The sequence below is a fragment of the Pteropus medius genome, unplaced genomic scaffold (genome assembly GCF_902729225.1).
Source record: "Pteropus medius unplaced genomic scaffold, Ma_sr-lr_union100, whole genome shotgun sequence".
In the NCBI taxonomy this organism is placed as follows: domain Eukaryota; kingdom Metazoa; phylum Chordata; class Mammalia; order Chiroptera; family Pteropodidae; genus Pteropus; species Pteropus medius.
In genome coordinates, this window is record NW_024355205.1 from 37,808,334 (window position 1) to 37,830,548 (window position 22,215).

Below are 22,215 nucleotides of genomic sequence, written 5' to 3' on the forward strand. Positions count from 1 at the left end.
TTTTTAGCTAGGATTCATAAAGTGTGCATCTTTTAAAAAAAATGGAAAAATTGTCAAAGTTAAAAGCATTTGCTCTTTGAAAGGTACCATTAAAGAAATGAAAAGGCAAGTCACAGACTGGGAGAAAATATGTGCATAACATATATCTGATAAAGGACTTGTACTCGGAATATAGACAAACTCAATCTAGATCAGACAAAACACCTGATTAAAACGGTGTGAGAGATTTGAACGAACACTTTTCCAGAGAAGATGTCAGCAAAAGAGAAGCCCGTGAAAAGATACTCCACATCATTTGTTATCAGGGAAATATCAGTTAAAGTGGAGATGAGATGCCATGTCACGCACACTAGCGTGGCTAAAATTTAAAAGCTAATCCTATCGAGTGCAGGATTGGGTGTGGAGGACGACGGGCGTTCGCGCAGTCTGGTGGGAAGGCCAAGAAGGCCAAGAAGAGCAACAAGTAGCCAGATTCTTAGAAACGTAACACCGCGCTGCCCCGCAGTCCTAATATTTACCGAGAGAGAAGGCATCTACCCAAGCCAAGTTGCACTCAATTGTTCAGAGCAGCGTTATTCGTAGCAGAAAAGAGCTGGAAACCACCCAAATGTCTATTAACTGGTGCATGGTAGGGACGCTGTGACACATCCCCATCGCGGGCACCACTCGGCAAGGAGGAGGACCACCTGGGAGGATCTCCAAGGCAGCGCGCTGAGCCAAAGACTCAGAGGACCACACGCCGTGTGACTAAACTAAAGGACTGTGACTAAACTTACAGGAAACTCCAGAAGAGGCAAAACCGCAGTGAGAGATCCGTAGCGGATGCGCAGTGACTAAGGAGAAGGGCGCGGCCTTCGGGACCCACCCGCACCCCGGATGCAGTCCTGCCGCCCCGCACGGCATGAGGAGCGGGGTTCAGGCGGACGTGGCCGAGCAGCCCCGCGCAGCGTCAGGACGCGCCATACGCGCGCACCCGGGACGGCGACCACACGCGCGTGCACCGGGACGTCTACTCATACGCGCGCACCCGGGGCGGCTACCCACATGAGCGCGCACCTGGACATCTACCCAGACGCGCGCGCGTGCACCCGGGGCGGCTACCACACGCGCGCACCCTGGACGTCCACCCACGCGCGCGCGCACCTGGGACGTCCGCCCACACGGGCGCACCCTGGACAGCTACCCATACGTCACTGCGATGGCCCCTATCGTTCCCTCCCACAACGAGCTGGCCAATCCTCTCCCCTGTGGTCTCTTCTCAAAGCGCCTTCATCACCTGAACCATCTGGCAAGGACCCGGATGAACCTGTGGAGCCAGGAGACCAAGACGGTGCGAGCGAGGGGCCAACGCTGGCTGTCCCCTTCCGCGGGCCCCAGGTGGGGACGAGGGCTATCGCCCTCAGTGCTAAGTCTGCCCCTGACAGCAGTGTCCCGCCGGACTCCAGCGGTGACCGTGGGCGCCTCTGGAGGGAGAGGGAAGCAGAGCTCAGCACGACAAAGGACAAATCTCATCACAGGAGGAGGAGCGAAGGGAAGGGGCGAGACAGAAGAGACAGGCAGAAAGAGAGAGAAAGTTTTGTTTTTCTGTTGGGGGTGTGTTTGCAAGTCACTAACTATTGCCGCAGGGACAATTAGGACCCTGTGCTGGCTCACCTAAAAAAGGAGGGGACAGCATTGGGATGCCATGCAGCTGTCATCAGTGGCTTTGGAGCAAGCAGGAGTTACAGTATCTGAAGCAGCTGAAATAGCCTAAGGACCCCCAGCCCATGGCGAACGTCCCGAAGTCACTTAAGAAGCTGCGTAAATTGTCAGGATGTAGGAATTAGCTCAGAAATTAGGACATTAACGCGTCAGGGAGAATTGTGCAGGAGGCCGTGCGATGGGCGTGGGGTAGGCCGAGAGAATTCTGGGAAGAACACATCGGTTCTTGCACCCAGAGGTCCCTGCCTGGTGGCTCAGCGCAGCCCAGGGATGCCACGAAACCAGGAACTTCCACTAAGTCCAGCAGGCAAGGGTGACAGTGGCTTGGCTTTGCCTCCGGTGTGGCCAGGCCTGGCGGGGCACCTGGCACTAACGAGCCTCGGCCCCTCCTGCGGTGGGCATAGGTGATGGGCGGCCCTTCACTCATTTCAAAAGCAGGTGGTCTGTGATGCATTCGTTAAAAGTGAAGCCATTGTGATTGCCATCTGAAAGTACTTCAAGAGGCTTTTAGGGCTAAAGTTGTTTGAGTTTGTATACAAAGGACTGAGTATGGGAGCGATAAACAGATGTGGATTCTGAAATTCACTTAAAACATGTTATGAAAGCTTGGAGTCTGCCTGAATGTGTCGGGTGGTTAGCCATCTTACAATCAACGAAGAAAGAGTTAAAATACACACACACACACACACACACACACACACACACACACACACACACACACCACCCCCATCTCCACACCTGAAAGTCAATGGAGCCAAAAACAATCTAGCAGATTTTAAGGGTTTTCTTTATTTGAAGACACTGAATGCTACACCACTGAACAGGATAAAAAGCAGATTAAGAAAACCCAAGAATTCAGGACATGTGGACTATGGAACTGACGAGCTGCTGGGCGATCGTCATTTCAGGATGTCCTCGGCTGGCGGGTTCTCTGAGGCCACTGCCTCCTAGTAATGACAGTCTGGGAAGTGAAAACGGAGCCAGCTGGTGAGAGGTCGGGGCGCCAGGGACCCTGCGTAACAAGCCGCGGGGCCCGTGATGGCAGGCCGTTTGCCCAGCAGCCCCCCGCTGAAGGAGCCGCCCCGGGACCAGAGCCTCGGGCTGGGGTATCCTGGAGGGGCGGGGGGCATGTTCCCGGTAGACGCCTAGGTCGCCCTTAGGAATTTCTGAGAGCGAAGCCGTGCTCTTAGGAGCACAACGATATCCCGAAGGGGAGGGAAAGCGTCCCTCACAGACCAGCGCCGCCCTCCGTTTCGAGCGTGCCTGGTCTTTCCTTTACTTTGCCAAATGCAGTGTCAGGAGACACACCGTGACTGAGGGGGAGGGCGAGGGGGACTGGACCCTCCTAGGACTGGCACTGAAGCTGTCACGCACAGTCACGACTTCAGTGAGGTCCACAAGAGAAGGGGCCACGTCCGCTTTGTTCTGAGCCCCGTCCCCGGTACCCAGCACAGCAATGGCATTTGGTAGCATCCAAAAATGGTGACTGAACTGCAGTAAAATGGGTGAGGCCACCACGCTGTGCCAGGACCCGGGGGCGTGGCTGAGGACGAGATGCTTTTAAACCAGCCCGGGACACAGCGGGACTGCTGGAGCCGCCACACAGCTGGACAGCAGCTGTCCGGGATGCCTTCAGGGACAGTGGCCTCATAGTACAGCAGCTCACTATCTGTACACTCGCGTCCTGCAACAGCCACCCGGGGTTGAGGGGCCCTGGCCTGGGGTGGCATCTGGGCCTCGAGTGCAGCTCAGGACCCTCTGTGTAGCCCCGCCCCCCAGGACCCTCCGTGTCCAGGGCTCGTCCACAGTGACAGTACCTTGCACGGGGAGCGGGAAGAAACACCAGGGCACCTGAGGAATCACGTCGGAAAAGCAGCACTTGCGAGAGGCGCACTCCTGGGGGCTGATGCCCGGGTAGCCGCAGTCCCTGCGGGCTGAGACCTCCATGACACACTCCTCCGACTCTGGTCACCGTCACCCCGGTTTGCGAGGGGAACCACATGGAGACTCAGTCAGGCCCTCGAGTTAACCAGAAATTTCCACGCCCACCCTCCCCGGGAACACCGCTGGATTCATGGCCCCAATGTGTCACGAGGGACTTCCGGAGCTGTGACACCCAAGGACCGTGTTGGCGCCAGCAGCTGGCCACCCCTCACTCCCCACAGACGCCACAGGTCGGAAGACCTGGAATGCTGGGGCCTCGCAGGCGTCACTTCTCCTCTCTGGACCTGGCGTCCCCTCTGAAAATCGGGGTGGCCCACGGTACCGGGTGACAAAAGGCTGCAGACCACCCTTTATGCGTGAAAAGCACTGGCCCAAGTCCTGAGACCCAGCAGGATTCCCTCGAGGCGGGGGTCCTGGCCAACGACCGGCCTCAGAGCCTGGGGAGTGTGGACAGGTGGCCGGGAGGCCCAGTTCCAGACACACAGCTTTGCACACACAACGTCCTTTCGTGCACGCCTCACAGGTAATGGCCGTCGGTCTCGATCACGCACACGGACAGGAAACTCGCTCTCCGAAGGTGACCCGGAGGGCTAAGGTCTCAGTGGCTGCGGTCTGTGGGCACCGGTGAGTGATGTCCCATTAATGCCTCACCCCCAGGAGCCCCGTCAGAAGCCACGCTTTACAGCCGAGAGACCTGAGAGTTGATTTTTCTCCAAATACAGAAAAACAAGTACCATACGTATGTGGGGTCCCACGTGCAGCTGCGGGAAGGGGCAAACGGCCGGCACTTGGGGCTCCAGCTGCGGGCGTGGGGTGAGGGGGCGCTTTCTCTTCCCCAGGCACGAGTCCCTGTGCCCCTAGGAGGTACTGGGCTGCTGGCCGTGGGCGCAGGAAGAGGGTCCTGCCCTCCTGTGGGTTACCTTGCTTCGGGAGGGGGTCAAAGCACCAGGGGACCCCCACAACGCTGGAGTCGAAGCAGCACCCCGCCTTGAAGCACTGGTCACTGGTGATGCCAGGAAAGCCACAGTTCTTCCTGGTCTGGGGACTCGTCCTGGAGCACTGGCAGGGGGCTGTGGGGAGACCCTCGGTCAGACCCCCACCTCACCCCCCTCTCTGGGGCAGGGTCTGGACACCCTCTGTCCCCCAGGATGCGGCCACACGGGGAAATGCAACGTCTTATCCCAGCCATGTTTGACAGGGCTTTGCTGAAATTGTTGAATAAAAAATAAAACTAAAGAATAAAGTAACCTTCTGGAAAGAGATGGACAGAGGGACCCAGGCAGAGGTCAAGATGAAAGGTGACCAAGGCCAGACTCCAACGGGCCCTTGGCGGGGCCTCCGCCCACACCTCTCCTCAAGCTGGCCCCCCAGCCCTGTGGTCATCTGGTCATTCCCGGACGGAGGACCCCAAGTGTCCTCCCTGGAGAGCAGGGAAGCGTGTGTGTGGGTAGACAGGAGCGGCTCTGCGGCCACGGCCACGAGTCTCAGGGCATTGTTAGTAGCGTCCTCTCTCAAGTTCATGCATCATCCACCTTTTCTTTCTGAGGGAAACAGGAACAAAGGCTGGGGGGCGGAGGGGGCACCGCAAGAAGCGAAGCGCTCACACAGCCCCGTTGCGTGTGGTGCACTAGAAGCTTCTCTGGGCTCACTGGCCCGAATGCCTCCCTGCCCCTTGGTGGAGGACACCAAGCCGCCAAGGGCCACTTACAAGGTTTCTCGGCTCCCGCCGGGGCGCACAGGCCCAGGACGAGGACCGCTGCCAGGAGCCGGGCGCCTCGACGTCCCACGTCCATGCTGGGCTACACGGGGCCGTCGGCAGCAGGCACAGTTCCCACTGCCGTCCGCAGCAGGCACGGGCCGTTTTGTCATCTCCTCTCTGTTTGCTCAGCAAACACAGATAACCCTTCTCCCCGTGGGACCGACCCTTTGGACCCTGTGTTAACAAAGGAGCTGAGGTGTCGCCGGGCAGGCCAGTCTTCCGGGGCCGGGGCACCCGGCAGGGAGTGGGCTGTGCCAGGGTGACGACACAGAGAATGGCCACAGGCACGTCTGGCCTGAGCAGTCACGGGGTCACACCCAGGAAGGGATAAGCAGCGTGCGCTTCTGATAAAGTAGTTGGCTTTATCAGGAACCTTTAAATACTGGGCCCAAGGCCACTGGGGAAAATGACCCGGCCAGAGGGAAGGTCCCTCCCCCACGGCTGCGGTTAGGGCTCTCTGGCGCTCGATGGCATCTCCCGTCTCCATGGAGCTGAGGTGGCCAGGTGACAGAAGCAGCCCGGATGAGGGCAGAGATAAGTCGTGTCGGCAATGCCTGGATTCCTCCCTTCACCCTCCACGGGCACCCTCTGCCCTGCCTGAAAGATGGCACCTGTAAACCGGCTGTGCCCAGGGCACCGAGGCTCCAGGGAAGGGCGTTCACGATGGGACCCAAAGGGAGAGCGCAGAAGCCAGAGTGGGGACATCCCAACGGTAAAAGCGGAAAGACGTGGCGGGAACCTGAGAGGAGATCACTGAGACCCCGGCCCCCACAGGAATCACGAGGCGTCGCCAATCTGTCCATCATGGGTTGAGCATCTGGGACGTGAAGATGTAGGAAATGCGCAAGTCAGGCCTCGAGAGCACCTCGTGCCCCAGGGCTCCGTCCGGTCCGCCCCCGCCAGCTCCCTGACCGTCCACCGCAGAGCAGGCACTAGGACGCCACTCCGAAAACCTCGCGGAGTCGCCTTTCCCTGTCCCATGTTGCTGTCACCCTCTGTCACCCTCAGTCACCACCAAGACATAAGGCCCCGAGTCACCCTTTCTCTCCTGGCTTCTCATCCTCTCCGTCCTGTTTTCCTTCCCAACTTCCCACGGGCCCCGTCCTGGCTCTTCCAGCTGAAACCACCTGCCGCGCGCCAAGGAGACCGCACGCCATCCTCGGCCCCCGCGCCGCTCGCTGTCCCCGGGCTCTGACAGAGCCCGTCTTCCCCCGGATGCTCCCTGGCGTCCGTCTCGGTGCCCCCACCCGGGCGACGACCACCTGCAAGCGCTTTTGTGCAAATCGGAAACAGGAGCATCTTCTTCAAGACCAGTTACTCCGCCCGTGGGAAAGCACCTAACATGCGAAGCCCACAGTCCGAGGGGCGCCCGGTGCGCAGAGCGGAGCGCGGGGCGCGGAGCGCGGGGCGCGGAGCACGCAGCATGCAGCACGGCGTCCGCAGACACAGACGGTCCTGGCTCCCACCGCTCGGGCTCAGCTGCGGGGCCCACACCGACCCGGAGTCCAGATGTCTCCAGCGCCACACAGGAACAGTGCTCCTTGGAGACATGGGCTGCGGGCAGCTCTGCTTCCAGTGCCCGGCCCCACTGTCCCTTAGTGACCTTCAGCCCGTCCCCTTTGTTCAGGATTTCAGCGCTGAGTTCACCGTGGGTTTTGTCCCACCGAGACTTAACGTCCCGGGGCCTTCCGCAGTCCAGACGCTGTCACTGCACAGTCGCTCCTCGCCTCCGGAAACGTCCTCCCTGGACCATGCTGGGACTCGTGCTCCACGTGTGAAAGATGACACGCAGATGTCCTTTCTGTCCGGAATGTCCTAGGATTCTAACGTGTTCCTTTACCCCCTCCGCACCCGTTCTGAAGACCCCAAAACGCTCTCACCCCCAACCCCTCCATTCTCTGGGACACCGATGGAGTGTCCTTCTGCAGCCTAGTTTCCGTCGTCCTCACTCTACTGTCCCCCCACACCCCCACTATCCTGTCGTCTGCCCGGTGCGCTCATCTGTCCACTGTCTCCAGGCCCAGCCCGCCTGCCGAGCGTGGCTGCCACCTGCCACCGGTGGCTGCCGCTGTGCACGCGGGGTCTCGCGACCCCAGCCCACAGCGATGCTGCAGCTCTTTGTGACTGTCCTCCACACCCCTTCACTGCCACCCACACACTTTGGGGGTGATGCTGTCTATTGGTCCACGCACAAGACATGTCGACAAAGGGGAACTCCCCCAGCTGCTGCCCACGTGGCCTTCCTTTTCTCTTCTGCTTCTGACTGTGCAGAGTCACCGATGCCAGACCATCCCCCTCACGGGGAGGAACCCCAGAGCAGCGTGAAGTAACTGCTCAGAGATGTGGGGCGACAGGCAGAGCAGTCCGGGGCAGCCCACGGTGGCCCTCGCTTTCTGCCTGGAGGCGCTGTGTGGACAGCAGCTCAGCGATGGGACCAAACAGGGCACGGCCAGTTCACCAGCCAGAGAGACAATGCTGGGATCCGGGCCCACTGAGGCAGCAGATTCGCAGGGCCGGGAACCCGGTGCGGGGGGCGTGCTCCAGAAAGATGCAGGGCTCTCCCCGGGGTGTTCAGTCAAACACGAGCCGCTTAGGCACACAGGCTGGACCACAGCCACTGGCAGGGGCGGGTGGGGTGGAGAACAGCACTGAGAAGGCCGACCCCAACAACTGGTGGTCTGGCTGGCACAAGGCTAGGGTCATGGGCGTTCTGACCACCGAGCATTCAGCAGGGGCGCAGAAAGGCCACGTCTCCGTCAGCTCAGGCTGCCATAGCGCCACAGGCTGCACTGCCGAATCAGCAGACATTCCTGTCTCACAGTTCTGGGGGCTAGAATCTGAGATCGGGGTGCTAGCATGTTCGGTGCCTATGGAGAGCTCCCCTCCTGGCTTGCAGATGGCCACCTTCTCTCTGTGTCCTCACCTGGTGGGGAGGGAGGGAGAGAGAGAGAGAAAGCTCTCTGGTGTGTCTTCTTACAAGGACCCTATTCTCATCCTGCCCTCACGACCTCGGCCAACCGTAATCACATCCCAAAGGCCCTACCCCCAAATACCAGCACACAGCATTAGGTTAGGGCTTCAACATATGCATTTGAGGGGGACACAAACATTCAGTCCGTAACATGCCATACAAGCAGGTTTTATCTAGTTCTAAAGTAAAAGCACTCTGTACCCATTCTAGCAAAACTTTAAATCTGAAAGAATCAACTCACTCTGTAAGTCAACTGCCTACCAGGACAAAACTCCGCATTTGTTAAAGAAGACAGTAAAATCCAGACACACGGCACTGTTCGACACAAAACCAAAATGTCCTAGTCGCGTGAAGAAACATCATGACCCACAATCACGAGAAAAATCAGTGACTAGAAATAAACCCAGACTCTGCATTAAAATGTTCACATATTTATAGGGAAACAAACAAACAAACAAAAAAACGAGGGAACACATTTTAAAATCTGAATAGAGAAATAACTGGAAAAAGAATTTTCCCATATGGGCTTCGGATTAGACACCATAGAAAAAATGGCCGGTCGACTTGTAACCAGTAGAGTAGAAACTCGCCAAACTGAAGCCCAGGGAGAAAGGGCACCGGAAACAGCGAAGACCCTCGAAGGTCTGTGAGGCGACATCCAGCACTCGAACACACGTCTAGTTGGTGGAGCAGCAGGAAGGGAGAGAAAGTTCTGAGAAACGCTGGCCAATTTTTTGTAAACTTGATGCAAACAATAAACTCATATATCCTGGAAGCTCAATGAACTCCGAGAAAGATAAATATAAAGAAAAACACATCAAGGCACAGGATGATCGAATTGTTGGAAATAAGCAATTAAAAGTGTTTTTGTAGAAACCGGAGTAAAGACTGCACGCAGGGGAGCGTAGGAGTCACCGGCGGCTTCTCATCCGAAACAGTGCGAACCAGGAGGTGCGGGAACAGCCATTCGAAGCACTGGAAGAAAAAGAAACCTTGTCAAGTCAGAATTCTATACTCGGCGAAACTGTCCTTCAAAAATAAGGCAAAGCACGTTTTGTTTTTTTTTTGAAATAGATTTTATTTTTTAGAGCAGTTCTAGGTTCACGGAAGAATAGGCAGAAAGAGAAATTTTAAAATACGTTTTTAGACAAAGCAAAGTGGAACGAAACTGTCACTTGCAAACCTGTTCTCCGAGGAATTTCGAAGGAAGTTCTTCAGGCTGAAGTTGCGATGACCCTGGGTGCCGGGGGTGAGTTCTCCAGGTCACAGCAGCCAGTTCCCATTCGGCTGGGTTTCTCCAGTGGTGGCACCTGTTTGTCGTGTTTCCAACCCAGTCTAATCCTCGTGACTTCTCACTCGGTTTGCTACAAATGTCTCCTAACTAGTCTCTCAGGCACGGATAGCTTTGTCCCCATCCAGACATAAGTCGAGTGCCTAATTATCCGTATAACGTGAAAATCCATATATGTCACTCCCCTGCCACTCATCGCTCCTCACAGCCTGTTAGGTAAAGACCAAGTACGAGGTTCCTGAAATTAAAAAGCAAGACCCGTTATGAACTGAACCCACGTCCCCCTCCAGCCTCTTCTGATACTGGGTCCCCATAACGGAAGCCCCTCACGCTTCTCTAGACACACCTGGACCACCAAGCCTTGGCTCGTGTGTCTGTCGCTCTGGGATGCTCTCTGCCTTGCAACTCCTGTTCGTCCTTGAGCTCTTAACCTGGGAGTCCCTTCTTCCAGGAAGACTTCCTTCACTTCCCCCGGAGAGAAGGCAGGTGCCTTGCACCCCTCGCTCAGGCTCGCTTTGCTCACCTGATTCACAACACTCAGCCGCACCTACATTTTAAGTAGATTTTCACTTTTCTGGTTCCATTATTAATTGTACCAAACATAACATCTAATATTTCCTGAGGGCTAGCTTTGGGCAAAGCGACCGTGGAAGGATTTCACCTGCTAGGTCACCTTTAATCCTCACAACAGTCCAAAGGACGGATTAAAACAATCACCCGCCCCCCGTTAAGGTCTGTGTAGGTAAAGCGGTCTGCCCATGTAAGTGTAGGCTGAGACCCGGAGTGGGACCTGGGCCCCATTCACTCCGCAGCCCCAGAAACTGACCCAGTATCTGCTCATGGTAGACTTACTTAATGAGGGGGAGTGGGGATGGAGATCACTGACACCCCAGGAGCTGAGGGACGAGGACTTAGCACCTGCTGTTGCCCGCTCCCCAAATTCCCCTTAGGAATTCACGAAATAGTTATCTAGACACAGACATAAGCAAATAAACGAGGGCAAGCCCGTCCACATCTCTCGATTGCAGCTTCCCCATCTGCAAAAGGAGAAGTGGGGTGACGGCTTCTCTAACGCCCTCCCAGCATTTTTATTGCCAACATTTACATGCGAGACGAAGGACACACAAATCCCCTCCTCAGCTTTCCAGGTTTCTGGAGTTTGGCTGTGCTGATCGACGCAGCGGGTAAGTAGCAGAGTCTTTTAAATCCCAGAACTCACTTTATCTGCATAAGGAAGAACGGGGCCAAAGCCAGGGGGAGACAGGAACAGACGGGCCAAGGCTGGTGAAATTCGAGATGTCTTCATGAGCCACATTCGGGGCTGTAACTGGACGGACCTACATTTCACCACATTTTCCAATGTGTTGTGCAAGCTGACTCCTCCGTGTGCTCTTCTGGGAGACTTCGGTCAGGATTCACATTGTCTTAAGGTGTCTCTTTCGCATCCAGGCTTTATTTGGTACCACGCCGAGACAAGCCATGATCCGGTCGATCTCGAAACTTAAAAATGTCTAAATCATTTAGGTTGCCACATGTCAAGGCAAAATGATATGTTATAGCGAGAGTGTGGCAAACTGTGGCCCACGGACTCATTGCTTGTTTCTTTAAATAAAACTTTCTTAAAACACAGGCATGCCCATTCATTTACACATGTCAATGGCTACTTTCAAGCTGTGATGGCAGAGTTGATTAGCTGTGACAGAGAATGTATGGCTCACAAATCCTAAAGTATTATCTGGCCCTTTAAGAAAAAAAAAAAAAATCTGGCTACTCTTGTATGGTTACTTTAAAATTCTCTAAAAGTGAACTTTAAAAACTAAAGATGGAGGGAAATATTTGTATTTTCTATTATTTAGAATGAAATGTTGAGGATATAAGCCTCAGTGCTTTTTTTTCCTCCTATAATCGGGTCTTAAAAATAATATACTCGGTCTACTGATTGTCGGGTTCGCCACGAGTCTCACCTTGGTGACGTCTTGTGAGCGAGGCACTGACTGACCTGTAGTGTGGGACCTGACCTTGAGGTTCGGTGCCATGTGTAACTCTGAGAGGGCCTCGCGTGGCCTAACCACAGCTTCCGCTCCCACCTGCTCCCGCAGGTGAGGCCCACAGCCCAACAGCCCTCCTTCCCGAGGGACCAGGCGCAGCTCCTGCTTACCCCTGAGTACCGGTCCCATTTCCCTGCCAGCCCATGGAACTATTCAAACAAATAATCACATCCTTCTTGGGAATGGGTGGGGTTTGGGGGGATAGCCACCCTCTTGATACAGCAAAGCCTCCTCCCACAGCCCCTGGTCGTTCGCTCTGTCCCTGAGTGCACCCCCCATGTGGCCCTGTCCACCTGTCCCAGGCTGTGGACGCGTGTGACTCATAACGGGTTGATCTCAGCTGTCCAGCCTTGGCTGATCTCATGACCCTGGGCAGAAATGCACCCCCCACACAACCCAATAAGATGAATAGGAGGTGATCAAAACAGACCCTATCTAGACTAGCTTTTCAAGGATGTTTGTAGAGCAAACAGCCTGGGAAGGCAGATACGCTGCAATAGCCTGCTGAAATGCGAAAGGGTTAAAGGATAATTAAAACCTGAAACTGGACGAAGGAAGTCTATACCTTAGGCCTAGTTTCTGGAACCCCTAACCGCATTCTGTTAATCATGAAACTTGTGACAATGAGCTCATACGCTAACTGCCAATTTTAGCCTGTGTAACCCTGCTTGCTTGCGTGGCATGAAAAAGAATCAATTTTATATAAGCTGAAAATTACTGTTTGGCCATCGCCCACGGGAACACTGGCTATTGCCCATGGGAACATAGGCGATCACCCATGGGAACATAACAGTCTAACAACAAGCTTTCTGCTTCTGTACTCCCCGCTTGCACACCTGACCAGTGGGTTGACAGGTAGTGAATAGGAGAAAGATGGACCTTTGTGTTTAAGACAGAATGAGGAATAGGATTTAGGGCTTAAAAACCTTGTATCTTGGCATTTCGGGGCTGCTCCTTTGGAAGGACAGCAGCCGGCTAATGAACCGCCTCTGTAATCGAAGCACTCAGGTTGAGTCTGGTTATTTCCGGTCACAACAACGCATCTCCCTCTGGAGCGGAAGGCAGGCAAGCTGACTGTCCCCTAAAAGGCTGAGTCCCTTAAAAGGTCAGGATTTCTCTCCTGTGATGCCACCTACTGTGTGTGCAGGTCTCCATCCAAGCCCACCCATGTCACCCCAGGAAGACTTGCGGGCACACACATGCCGACCTCATGCTGCTTGCTACACCCTGAGTGATAAGGCCCTTTATCTCTCTGGGCTCCTACCTCCTGCCAGCATCCATGAAGCGAATAGCTTGCAAGCAGGGTAAACTCTGAGCTCCTCCTAGTTCTCGACACTGATGAACTGGATTAGCTTAAATACAACAACAACAAAATATCCGTGCAGTGTTTGTTTGCCTTTAGGTGTTCCCTACTTATTAGGTTTGCTCACTTTACCTCATGGTGCCACATATGTACATAGGTAGGCGTAGTGAGACAGGGCATCACTTGTGAAATTCTTAATCTTTTAGCAGGAAATGAAATGGGACCTCTCTTGCAGAGTTAATCTTTTTAGTAAACCTAGTTAAGTTTTCTTCCCTCAGATCCTGATAATTGCCCTGGCGACTCAGATCCTCTGGCTGTTGATAAGGGTCATAGGCCCTTTGTTAAGCAGAAATGATGTTAAGCCAGGCAGGGCCCTTAGAGTCTGAGGGGGGCAGGGATTTAAGCCAAAGGTCTTTCTTTTTACTCTTTAGGAAATATATTAACCAAGTCTGTTTCCCTTTACTCAAAAGGCAAATCAGTAATAGAAATTAATAGATGTATGATTTAAATAACAAGTTTGTATCTTCTTTTCCTTGTCTAGGGACTGAGGTGGCACTTCAGCGGGAAACCCAAGACCCCACCCTGACTGAGGCAGGAAGGGAAAGAGCTCCATCGAACCCCCGTAGGCAGGGACCACGGCCATGCTCAGCAGGAAGCAGATACAGAAGGAGAGACCTCCCGTCCCTCAACATCCACACTAATAATAAGGGGGTTCATGGCTCTTAGGAAAGAGCTAGGCAGGAAAGTTATTAGGGGGTTTCGGGTCTGCAAAGACAATGAGGTCATCCTATCTCAGAAGGGATCCGCCCTAATCCGCCCACAATTAAGCAAGCCAGAAGGCATTTTTTTACTCACACAAAGAAACCAGTAGGCAGAGAATTAGGTACCGGTTTAAGGCAGTCACTCGCACCTGCACAATGAAGACCCCAATGACCTTCAACTCACCTGAGCCTCATCATACCATCATGATAATATGATGCACATGCCCGGAAGTTCATTAATATTATAACAGACTGAATTCTGGGAACGAACATGCGCAGAAAGCAAAATGATGAATCACTGCGTCCTGTCAATCTCAGTTGTCAATCAAGGAAGCCCACTCCTCTCAGAAAAGTCGCCGCCCACAGCAGAAAGGGATAAAAACCCCGAAGGCTCCGTCCCCAGGCCTTGGGGCCACTCCTCTCGTGCTCGGCGCTTCCAGGTCTGGGAGTGGACTTTCCCTTCTAGCAAAGCTTTTCTTTTCTCCTGTGTTTCACTGTCTTGCTCAATGATTTGTTCAAGACATCGAGAACCTGGACAACGCGCCGGGAGAGGACCCCGCTCTCCAGTAACAGTAGCGCTGCCTAATTAAATCTCTTTGCTACCCCAAAATGTCCAGCTCAGGGCAATATTAAGAGCTGAGAAGAACGAGTAAAAAATACCTTTAAAATAATACCATGTACCGTTCTGTTACTGCCTATAATCTCCTGTCTGCTTGGACCTTTAAATGGGCAACTCTTTCATTTAAATAACAGCCACCGATATTTGGATCGAGCATACAGCTGCCCCCTAACAGCCACTGGTGTCTCCTACCAGGCTCTGGGCATCGACTATGAGCACGAACCGCCCTCCCGCCCTCACCGAGAAAGATGCGGGAGGGAGGGCGGTTCCCTTAAGCTAACGAGACCCCGCCCACCGACCCCACAGCCTGACTTCCGGGATTGGTTCTGGTCCGGTCTTCAGTTCAACAGAACAGAACCCTGTCATGTGGGAAAGTAGCTAGAAGCAGTGGTCCACTGTCAGCCACAGAACAGCAAGGTTCATGGATCAGGCTAAGCCCTTCGAGCCACGGAGTTTATTAATCCATCTGCAGCCTGTGGCGAAGAGCAAGGGGCAGGCGACGTGACAGCTTAACGCTTCCCGTGGGTGCAGGTGGGCGGAAGAACCACAGACCCGGATCCTGGGCCGCAAGGTGTTCATGTGTCCCGCCCACTCTTGGCATCTCCACCAATGCATGACGATCACAAGTACCAGGATTGGGGTTTGAGCAAGGGGACGGGACATGGATGGTGCCTGGGGCTACCACGTGCTCGGTCCGTACTGGGGATACTTAGAGCTGGCACTGCTGGCCCAGGTATAGCCCACAGTGACCCACAGAGCAGCCCTGCTGTTAGTCTGTTTGGGGGCTGGGGCCATGACGGAGGTCACCGATGGGTGCCTGGTTTAGGGGCGACAGAGCTGTCTGCCTCGACTTGCACCGGTGGCTTGCCGTGTGTGGCCTCTCTGTCACCTCCCAGCCACAGCGCTTCTGCTTGTTCCATTCTTTCGACCATGTAGTACGTCCCGCAGATTACTGTCCCCTCCATCCCACGAGCTCCGAGTTTTCTTACGCCTGGCACCCTTGACACATCTTCAGTTTCACGTTCCCCATTTGTTCTCACCATCAAGAGCAGAATGGACACTTGCGCGTTAGTAATTTACATAGATTAGGGCTTTTTGTGGCAAGTAACGGACGCGAACTGTTTAGGGCTGGATTGCGTGACCCCCAAATCCACAGGTTGACGTCCTAAACCCCACTATTTTGTGATCTTATTTAGAGATAAGGTCTCTAGAAAGGTGATTAAGTTAAAATGTGGCTGTTAGGGTGGGTCTTAATCCAATGACTGGGGTCCTTATATAAGGAGGGCACTAGGGCAGAGACGCACACGGAGGGACCGCCATGTGAGGACACAGGGCGGGGATGGCCACCCACAAGCCAAGGGGAGAGGCTTCAGGAGAAACCAACCTGCTGACCTCTGGATCCGGGGCTTCCAGCCTCCAGAACTGCAAGAGAATATATTTCCACTGCTTTTCAGCCACGTGGTCAGTGGCGTTCTGCTAGGGCCACCCAAGGCGACCTATTCACCCACTCAAGACGAAGAAGAGAGGGGGGCTATTTGTGGGTTTAGGGTGTCACTGCAACCCAGGGCAGCGGCACCGCCAGCCTCGGGGGTCAGGACTCACTCCCACCTCCTCGGAGCCCCTCTCTGCACATGGGCCTGTCCTCCCTGCGCCCCACCCCAGGCTGCTGGCTGCGCTCAGTCTCCCCCACCCCAATCACACACCCCGAGGCCACCCCCCCACTCTCTCCACACCAGTCACCCACCAGAAAGCCCCTGACTTCCTTCGAAAAGCGTGACTCTTTCCCCATGACAGACCTCCTAAACTTTTGTCTGAAGCTCATCAAGGACATAGAAAATTCTAGAAGGTTCCGTGAGTCGGTGGTTTCCAGGCCCGTGGGAAAAGGGCAGGATGTGGGATGGTGGGGACAGCTGTGCCAGCGTCTGGCAGTAAACAGATCAGTACTTCAGCTTCACGTCTGGTAAAACCGAGAGCTTTAAACTGATGTCACTCCCCTGCGCTGTTCTGAAGTAGGCAGCCTGTTTCTAAAAACAAAAATAGAAAACACACAAAACTTTCCACCGCCAAGCCACGCGTGCAGGCACAGGAGTTCTAGGGCCGACCCCCTCCCCAGCTGGGATCCAGCGGCGCCACCTCAGCCTGGATCCCAGGGTGCGGGCCCTTGAGGGGCGTGTATGAGCACACACGTGTGCGTGCATGTGTGACACACTCCCCAGACTGCCAACAGCTCCCTGCCTTATCAGCGGAGCTGCTCTTGTTAAGGCGTTACTGCCACAGCTTGCCTTTCCCACACCGCCTCCTGGATGCTTCAAGGACTCCGGTGACCCGGAGAAGTCAGCCACCGGTCCCCTAAGACATCAGTTCTGCTATTGCGTCCCCTGTCCCCCTCGCCCACGGGCTCGTGGCCACAGAGGGGCCTGAGTGGGGAGATGATGCCAGACCAAGCCCCGTCAGGGTTCCCTGGGGCGTGGGGGCGGGGCCCCTTGGGGGAGGGGCGGCCTGGGCTGAGGTCCACCCTGCCAGGTTCTGATCCAGTGGCGTCTCACACTCCTGGAGCTTGTCTCGGTCCCCTCTTCCCCACTTACCTCACCGCCACCCTGGCTCTGAACACGAGAAGGAAGTGGCATGTCACCCGATGCCCTCTATCCCCTCAGGCCCAGCTCCCTCGCCCACACGTGCTGCCCAGCTGTGGCCACACACAGAATTCAGCGGCTCCCACTGACCCCCAGACCTCGAGAGAGTGCTGGGCGGCCGAGGTGGGGCCAGGCCAGGCCGGCCTCCTCCAGACCCCGCGGGCGGGCGGTGGGCCGTGCTCCCACAGCAGTGCTCCGACACGCTCCCACTCCGATCTCTGCCTCCAGGCTCCGTCCCTCCCAGCAGCCACTGCTGCTGCCGGGATTTCTCTGGGTGTTTGTACGTTTCTGGAAGGACAGTGCACCAGAGACCAAGCCACTTCCCCATTCAAGCCCCACCTCCTGCTCCCTTCATGCTGAGGCAGGGACACCCCTGCAGGGGTCCCCGTTCTCTCTCCTCCCAGTGCCCTGAGCCCCGAGAGGCCTGGCCCCCAGAGGGTGGGGCCACAAGGTCACGTATCTGGGAGGTGGACACCAGAGGAGGTGGACGTGGCTGGTGGGTCGTGGATTCCTTTCTGTGTAGCCTGACGGGAGCGAGGGGCTGAAGCCGCCAGGTCTGGGTCCATTCATTCCCTCCACTGGCCCAGCACCAGAGGAACAGAAGAAGGCAAGGGACCCACCCAGTGTCCTTGTCACCTGGGCTCAGGGCCCGCAGCCTGACGCATTTGCTGGGGGTGCCAGGAGGAAGGCACGTCCCTGCTGGATTGTCCCTGGTCGCCAGAGGACTCAGAGTTAAGGCACTCCCCCCACCCCCAATCCACACAGAATGGCTCCCTGGGAAGTGTCACGGCACCCACACAGCCCCCCGCCGAGGAAGGGGAGACGGCCCACAATGAGAGGGCCTCATCCAGAGCCACAGGCCCCGTGGGACGCAGGGAGGCACAGCGCGGGGCGCGGTCCTTGTGTCCTGGTCCTCTCTCGGCTTTCTCTTGACCGCAGCCGCGAGGACATCAGCAACTCTCCACTCTGGGAGAGTCTCCGGCGACAGTGCCGGGCCCGTCGATCTGGGCCTCTGCTCCCCAGGCGGTTCCACGCCCCTCGGGATGGAGGAGGCGGTTCCACGCCCCTCGAGATGGAGCGGGGCTGGAGGGAGGGCGAGGCGCCGTCTGGGCTGGAGCTGGTTTGGAAAACGCGAAGCGATGCCTTGCGCTTCTCCCGCTCGCGTCTCCTCCGCCGGCTCCTCCGATGCCCAGCCCGAGGTTCCGGCCCAGGCCTGGGACCGGCTGGTGGCGTAGCGAGCAGTCCGAGCGAGACCCAGGCGTGGCGGAGGGCACGGCTGCCTACGCTCCTCTAACGGACCCGGGCCCGGAGCATCGCCCTAACCACCGTCACCTTGGGCGAGCGTCTGCCTCTGTGTCTGCCTCTGCCCCTGCCCCTGCCCCTGCCCCTGCCCCTGCCCCTGGCGGCTCTGGCCATAGGCTCACCGCTCTGCCGTACAGGGAAGATAAGGGCCTTGGTGATGTTCTGTCAAGGGACAGAAAACCCAGCAGGCAGCCATTTAACCCGTAAGGACATCGGGGTTCACATAACGTGAAGTCTAGCGGTGGGTGGTGCTGGGTCGAGTCAGCAGCTCAGGGAAAGTCACGGCTCTAGTTCTCCCGCCTTTCCTCATTAGCCCAGAAAGGCTGCCTGAAGCACCACATCACGCCCTCATCCTGCACGACATCCAAAGGCAGGCCACAGGGGCCGGTAAGGGTGGCCAGAAGGAGATGTCTTCCTCCAGGGCCTCCGAGTAGACGCCACATGGGCTGGAATGGAGCTGCATGGCCACCTCCGGCTGAGGGAGAGGCTGGGAAAGTGAGCCCCTCCCCCGGCAGTCAGGTAAGGAAGACGGGGGTGAAATGGATGCCGGTTCCGGGAGACGGGTCTGCCACAGCAAGTTGTCACGAGGGAAAGCCAGCCTCCCTGCGACGAAGGAGGGGAGGGGAGGGCACAGGGACAGAGCCAGCTGGACACCTGAGTGTGCTGGGGCCTCGCTCCAGCACAGGCCAGCGCAAGCCCCAGGACGCCCATAGCCCCGGGGGCTTCCTCCGTCCGCAGCCACAGGGCACCCGAGCCCCCCGCAGCTGGAGCGATGGCGGGGAGCAGGAAGCGGAGGGGGCACAGGGCTGCGCGCTGCTTCTGCAGGGCCCGTTCCCTCCGGAAGGCGCATCTAGAACACCCTGCATTTCAAAACGGATCGGACTAAACAACGTTTCCTTTTGCCCGGCGCTGGCAGGCAGAGATCGTGAGAGGTGGACAAACAAAGAAGCAACAATTTCTCCAGTGAGGAAAAGCTACGCCGATGCCTGCAGCACACGGACACGGCACGCGCTGCTGCACACGCGTGTGCCTGGGGTTCCCGCCCCAGCGTCCCCGCCCATGGGGGGCCCTGGCCCCTGGGCCTCTGCACCCGTGTGCCTTGGTGGCCAAGGGTCAGGGGTGTGATTGATCTGACTGGCAAATTTGGAAAAAAAACTAGTCACACAAAGCTCAGCGCCCCTTTTTCCTCTACGGAACCAGCGAGCTGTGGAGGGTGGAGGGTCGCCCTGCTCCTGGGACTCCACAAACAGTTGTGCAGGTTGCACCCAGTGCAGGGCGCCTGAGGACGGGGAGCCAGTTCTGGGGGAGCGGCGGCTGGCTTAGCTGATCCCCAGGGAGGATGACGGCCTGGGGCAGACAGCCTCTCCTTGCTGTCACTGCAGCGCTGGGGGCCGGGGTCCCCCGTGGCTGCTCAGGCGGCACGGCTGGCCCAGATGGGCGTCTGCTCAGTGCCGGGCGTGGCTGGCACATCCAGCTGGCTCTTGTTGCTGATAAGGTGACATGTGGCCTCCTATCTTTCCCTCTGGGGTGGGGGTGGGGGGTTCCTCAAGGTGTTAACCCATGCCAGGCTCTGCCACTTTGCTGTGATTCACACTTTCAGAGGCTTTGCTGTGGGTTTTTTTTTCCTAAGCCAGTTTCCCCCGGGGGAAGGGAAGTGGCTGAGCAGCAGTTTTCATTACGTGACAGCGGGCCACCCACAGTGAATATTTAAAGAACATTAGTGGATTTGGGGCCTATTTTCATGATTTGACAAGGGAGGGGCTTCCAGTCGCGTCTTGAAGACTTTGCAATGGAATGGCCTCGTGCACACCCCGGCTGCTAGGGCCGCCCGGTCAACTCCGCCCGGTCAACTCCGGCAGCCTCGTTGCCACTTCCTTCTGTCATCTACCGCCTCCTGTGTCACCTGAGAGAGTGCGAGTTAATGTACGCTCCGTGACGAAAAGACCAGAGGCGGAAATAGGGCACTTCTCTTTGAAAGAAAGGAAAATCGTTTCTATTTTTATAAGGAACTGCGGGTGCAGAGGGAAATTCATCTCTTCATTTTTAGCCCAATTTCAAGCATGAATATCAGAGCGATCGATCCATGCAGTAGTGAGCTGAGGCACAGACGCAGAAGGTCCCCGCGAGGTCTGGCCGGTGACGGTGACGGTGACGGTGACGGGGTGGGGGGCAGGGCCATTCCGAGTCGAGACCCCCAGCGGGAGGACATCTAAAACTCGCACTCGTCCGGAACGTCTGGACCGGGGAGGTGGGGGAGGAGAGACGGGTTAGTGAGGATGAAGTTTCTTTCACTTTTAAGCGATTACAGAGGATTCGACTGGACGGCGCCGACGGGAAGGTCCTCAGCACACACTGTTCTGTCCTTCCTGTCGCTCTCGCCCGAAGCAAGCGATTCGCCAAGGACGGTTCTTCACAGACCGCTGGTTGGAGATGTGAAGAAAAGGCAGGAAAGACAAAGGCTGGTTCGCCCCACGGCCCCTGAGCCCTGCCTTCCGCCCGCAGACCTGCATTCGGCCCGAGTTGGGCCAAGGCCCTCCTTCGCCGTCTACTCCGCGGCCACCATTCTGGAAAGAACTCAGCTGGAGAGTGGGCTCGGGCCCCGAGTCCCCGCGTGGTCCTCTCCCTGATCCCGCGTCCGCAGACCCCCCGGCGCTGTCACCACACGTACCTTCGGGAGCATTTCTGCTGGAGGGGTAGAAGCACCACGGGACCCCGCGGGTGGCGCTGTTGAAGCAGCAGCCTTTCTCGTGACACGCCCGGGCCGTGATGCCGGGAAAGCCGCAGTTCTTCCTTTCGGTGGGGGTGACCTCGCACGTCTCTGGGAGGGCATGGGGCGAGGGGCTGGGTGAGTCGTGGGCTGGCACCCCCGCCATCATCATCATCCACACTCCAGCCAGCCTCCCTCTCCGCCCGGGTCAGCCACCAGCCGGCGTGGCTGCTGTGGACCCAGGGCTCGGGGTCCACCAGGGGGACCCCGTCCTCATTTTCTGACGCGAAAACGTGTCCCCTCAGGAAAAATGCGAGGGGCCCGGGGTTTGTAAACTTCACACCTACCCAGATAATTTATTCATTCACTCTTCAATTTCAACAAACAATTATTAAAGTCATTCGCTCTATCAATATATAACTACCGAGCACCGTTCGCATGGGGCAGAAACAGGAGACGGCAGAGCAGGACGGCGCAGCATCCCCGGGTACCGAGCTCACGCCAGGCTCTGTGCTGAGTGACGGGGACCCAGAAATTAAAAAAGAAGGAGTAGTTAAGAGGCAAGCAGTGTAAGGCAGGAGAAAGCCAAGTGCGGATAACAGCACAGAGCGACCATCCCAGTGCGCGGGAGGGGCAGGGGACCATACGGTGAACTAAGCAAGGAGGGCTTCCTGTAGGAGAGGGTTCATCACGAGGAGGAGACGAAGCGCCTTCCAAGCAGAGGTTGCCGCGTGCTCAGTGGTCAAGAGCGAGCGAGGCGTGTGCCAAGAGTCAGCCCACTGGCAGGCACGGAGCAGAGGCCGGGGCGGGGCGTCTGAGAGAGACGGATTTAACCAGGGGGTGCTGAAATCACCCCAAAGGAAAGAACACAGGGTGGGGGTGAGGCAGGGCCAGCCGGCAGCTCCCGCGTGGTGGGGCCTGCGTTCAGGGCCGGAGCCTAGGGCTCTGAGAAGGAAAACTAGGATGCGGGGGTTGGCGGGCGGGGCAGGCCGCAAAAGGGGACTCTGGATCCAGTCCCTGTCTTCGTCTTGGGTTGGGGCCACGGGAGAGCGAGGCGCTCCGTTCTGTCTCATGGGCTCGGAGGTGCTCCTGGCTGTGCGTTCAGGTGGGGCCTGGCGGGCAGAAGCTCCACCCATTCCTGGGCAGGCAAGAGAGAAGGGAGACTTGGGAGGGGGG

General features: G+C 56.7%; 2 protein-coding genes and 1 long non-coding RNA gene across 4 annotated transcripts in view; all 3 read right to left on the reverse strand.

The window, feature by feature from the left end:
• Positions 1-2,507: 2,507 nt before the first annotated feature.
• On the reverse strand, positions 2,508-5,713 carry TFF2 (trefoil factor 2). 2 transcript variants are annotated; one of them, XM_039857513.1, is made up of 4 exons: positions 5,354-5,713; positions 4,566-4,715; positions 3,519-3,665; positions 2,508-2,662 (listed from the first exon to the last, which is right to left on the reverse strand). In XM_039857513.1, exons 1-4 carry the CDS (start codon positions 5,436-5,438, stop codon positions 2,649-2,651), a joined length of 396 nt encoding a protein of 131 aa, XP_039713447.1. In that variant the 5' UTR covers positions 5,439-5,713; the 3' UTR covers positions 2,508-2,648. The 2 variants fall into 2 exon arrangements, with proteins under 2 accessions (XP_039713447.1, XP_039713446.1); XM_039857512.1 differs by lacking the exon at positions 2,508-2,662 and having other exon boundaries at positions 3,302-3,665.
• Positions 5,714-8,881: 3,168 nt separating this feature from the next.
• On the reverse strand, positions 8,882-13,150 carry LOC120598581 (uncharacterized). The gene is made up of 3 exons (XR_005651619.1): positions 12,979-13,150; positions 9,559-9,904; positions 8,882-9,350 (listed from the first exon to the last, which is right to left on the reverse strand). It is a non-coding gene; the product is annotated as an uncharacterized LOC120598581 (long non-coding RNA).
• Positions 13,151-20,302: 7,152 nt separating this feature from the next.
• The window catches only part of TFF1 (trefoil factor 1), a 12,634-nt gene continuing 10,721 nt past the window's right edge, over positions 20,303-22,215 (reverse strand). Inside the window, exons 2-3 of the mRNA XM_039857516.1 lie at positions 21,001-21,150; positions 20,303-20,567 (exon numbers count right to left, since the gene is read on the reverse strand). Coding sequence (XP_039713450.1) covers positions 20,542-20,567; positions 21,001-21,150 — 176 coding nt within the window. The 3' untranslated portion in view covers positions 20,303-20,541. The remainder of the gene's footprint in view (positions 20,568-21,000; positions 21,151-22,215) is intronic.

Bases quoted from the DNA above. Each gene is read 5' to 3' on its own strand.
- TFF2 (XM_039857512.1), bottom strand. From the start codon at position 5,438: ATGGACGTGGGACGTCGAGGCGCCCGGCTCCTGGCAGCGGTCCTCGTC. The intron at 4,716-5,353 runs GTAAGTGGCCCT...GTCTCCCCACAG, and splicing joins GGCGGGAGCCGAGAAACCTT to CCCCCTGCCAGTGCTCCAGG. The intron at 3,666-4,565 runs GTAACCCACAGG...GACGGTGACCAG, and splicing joins TGACCCCCTCCCGAAGCAAG to AGTCGGAGGAGTGTGTCATG.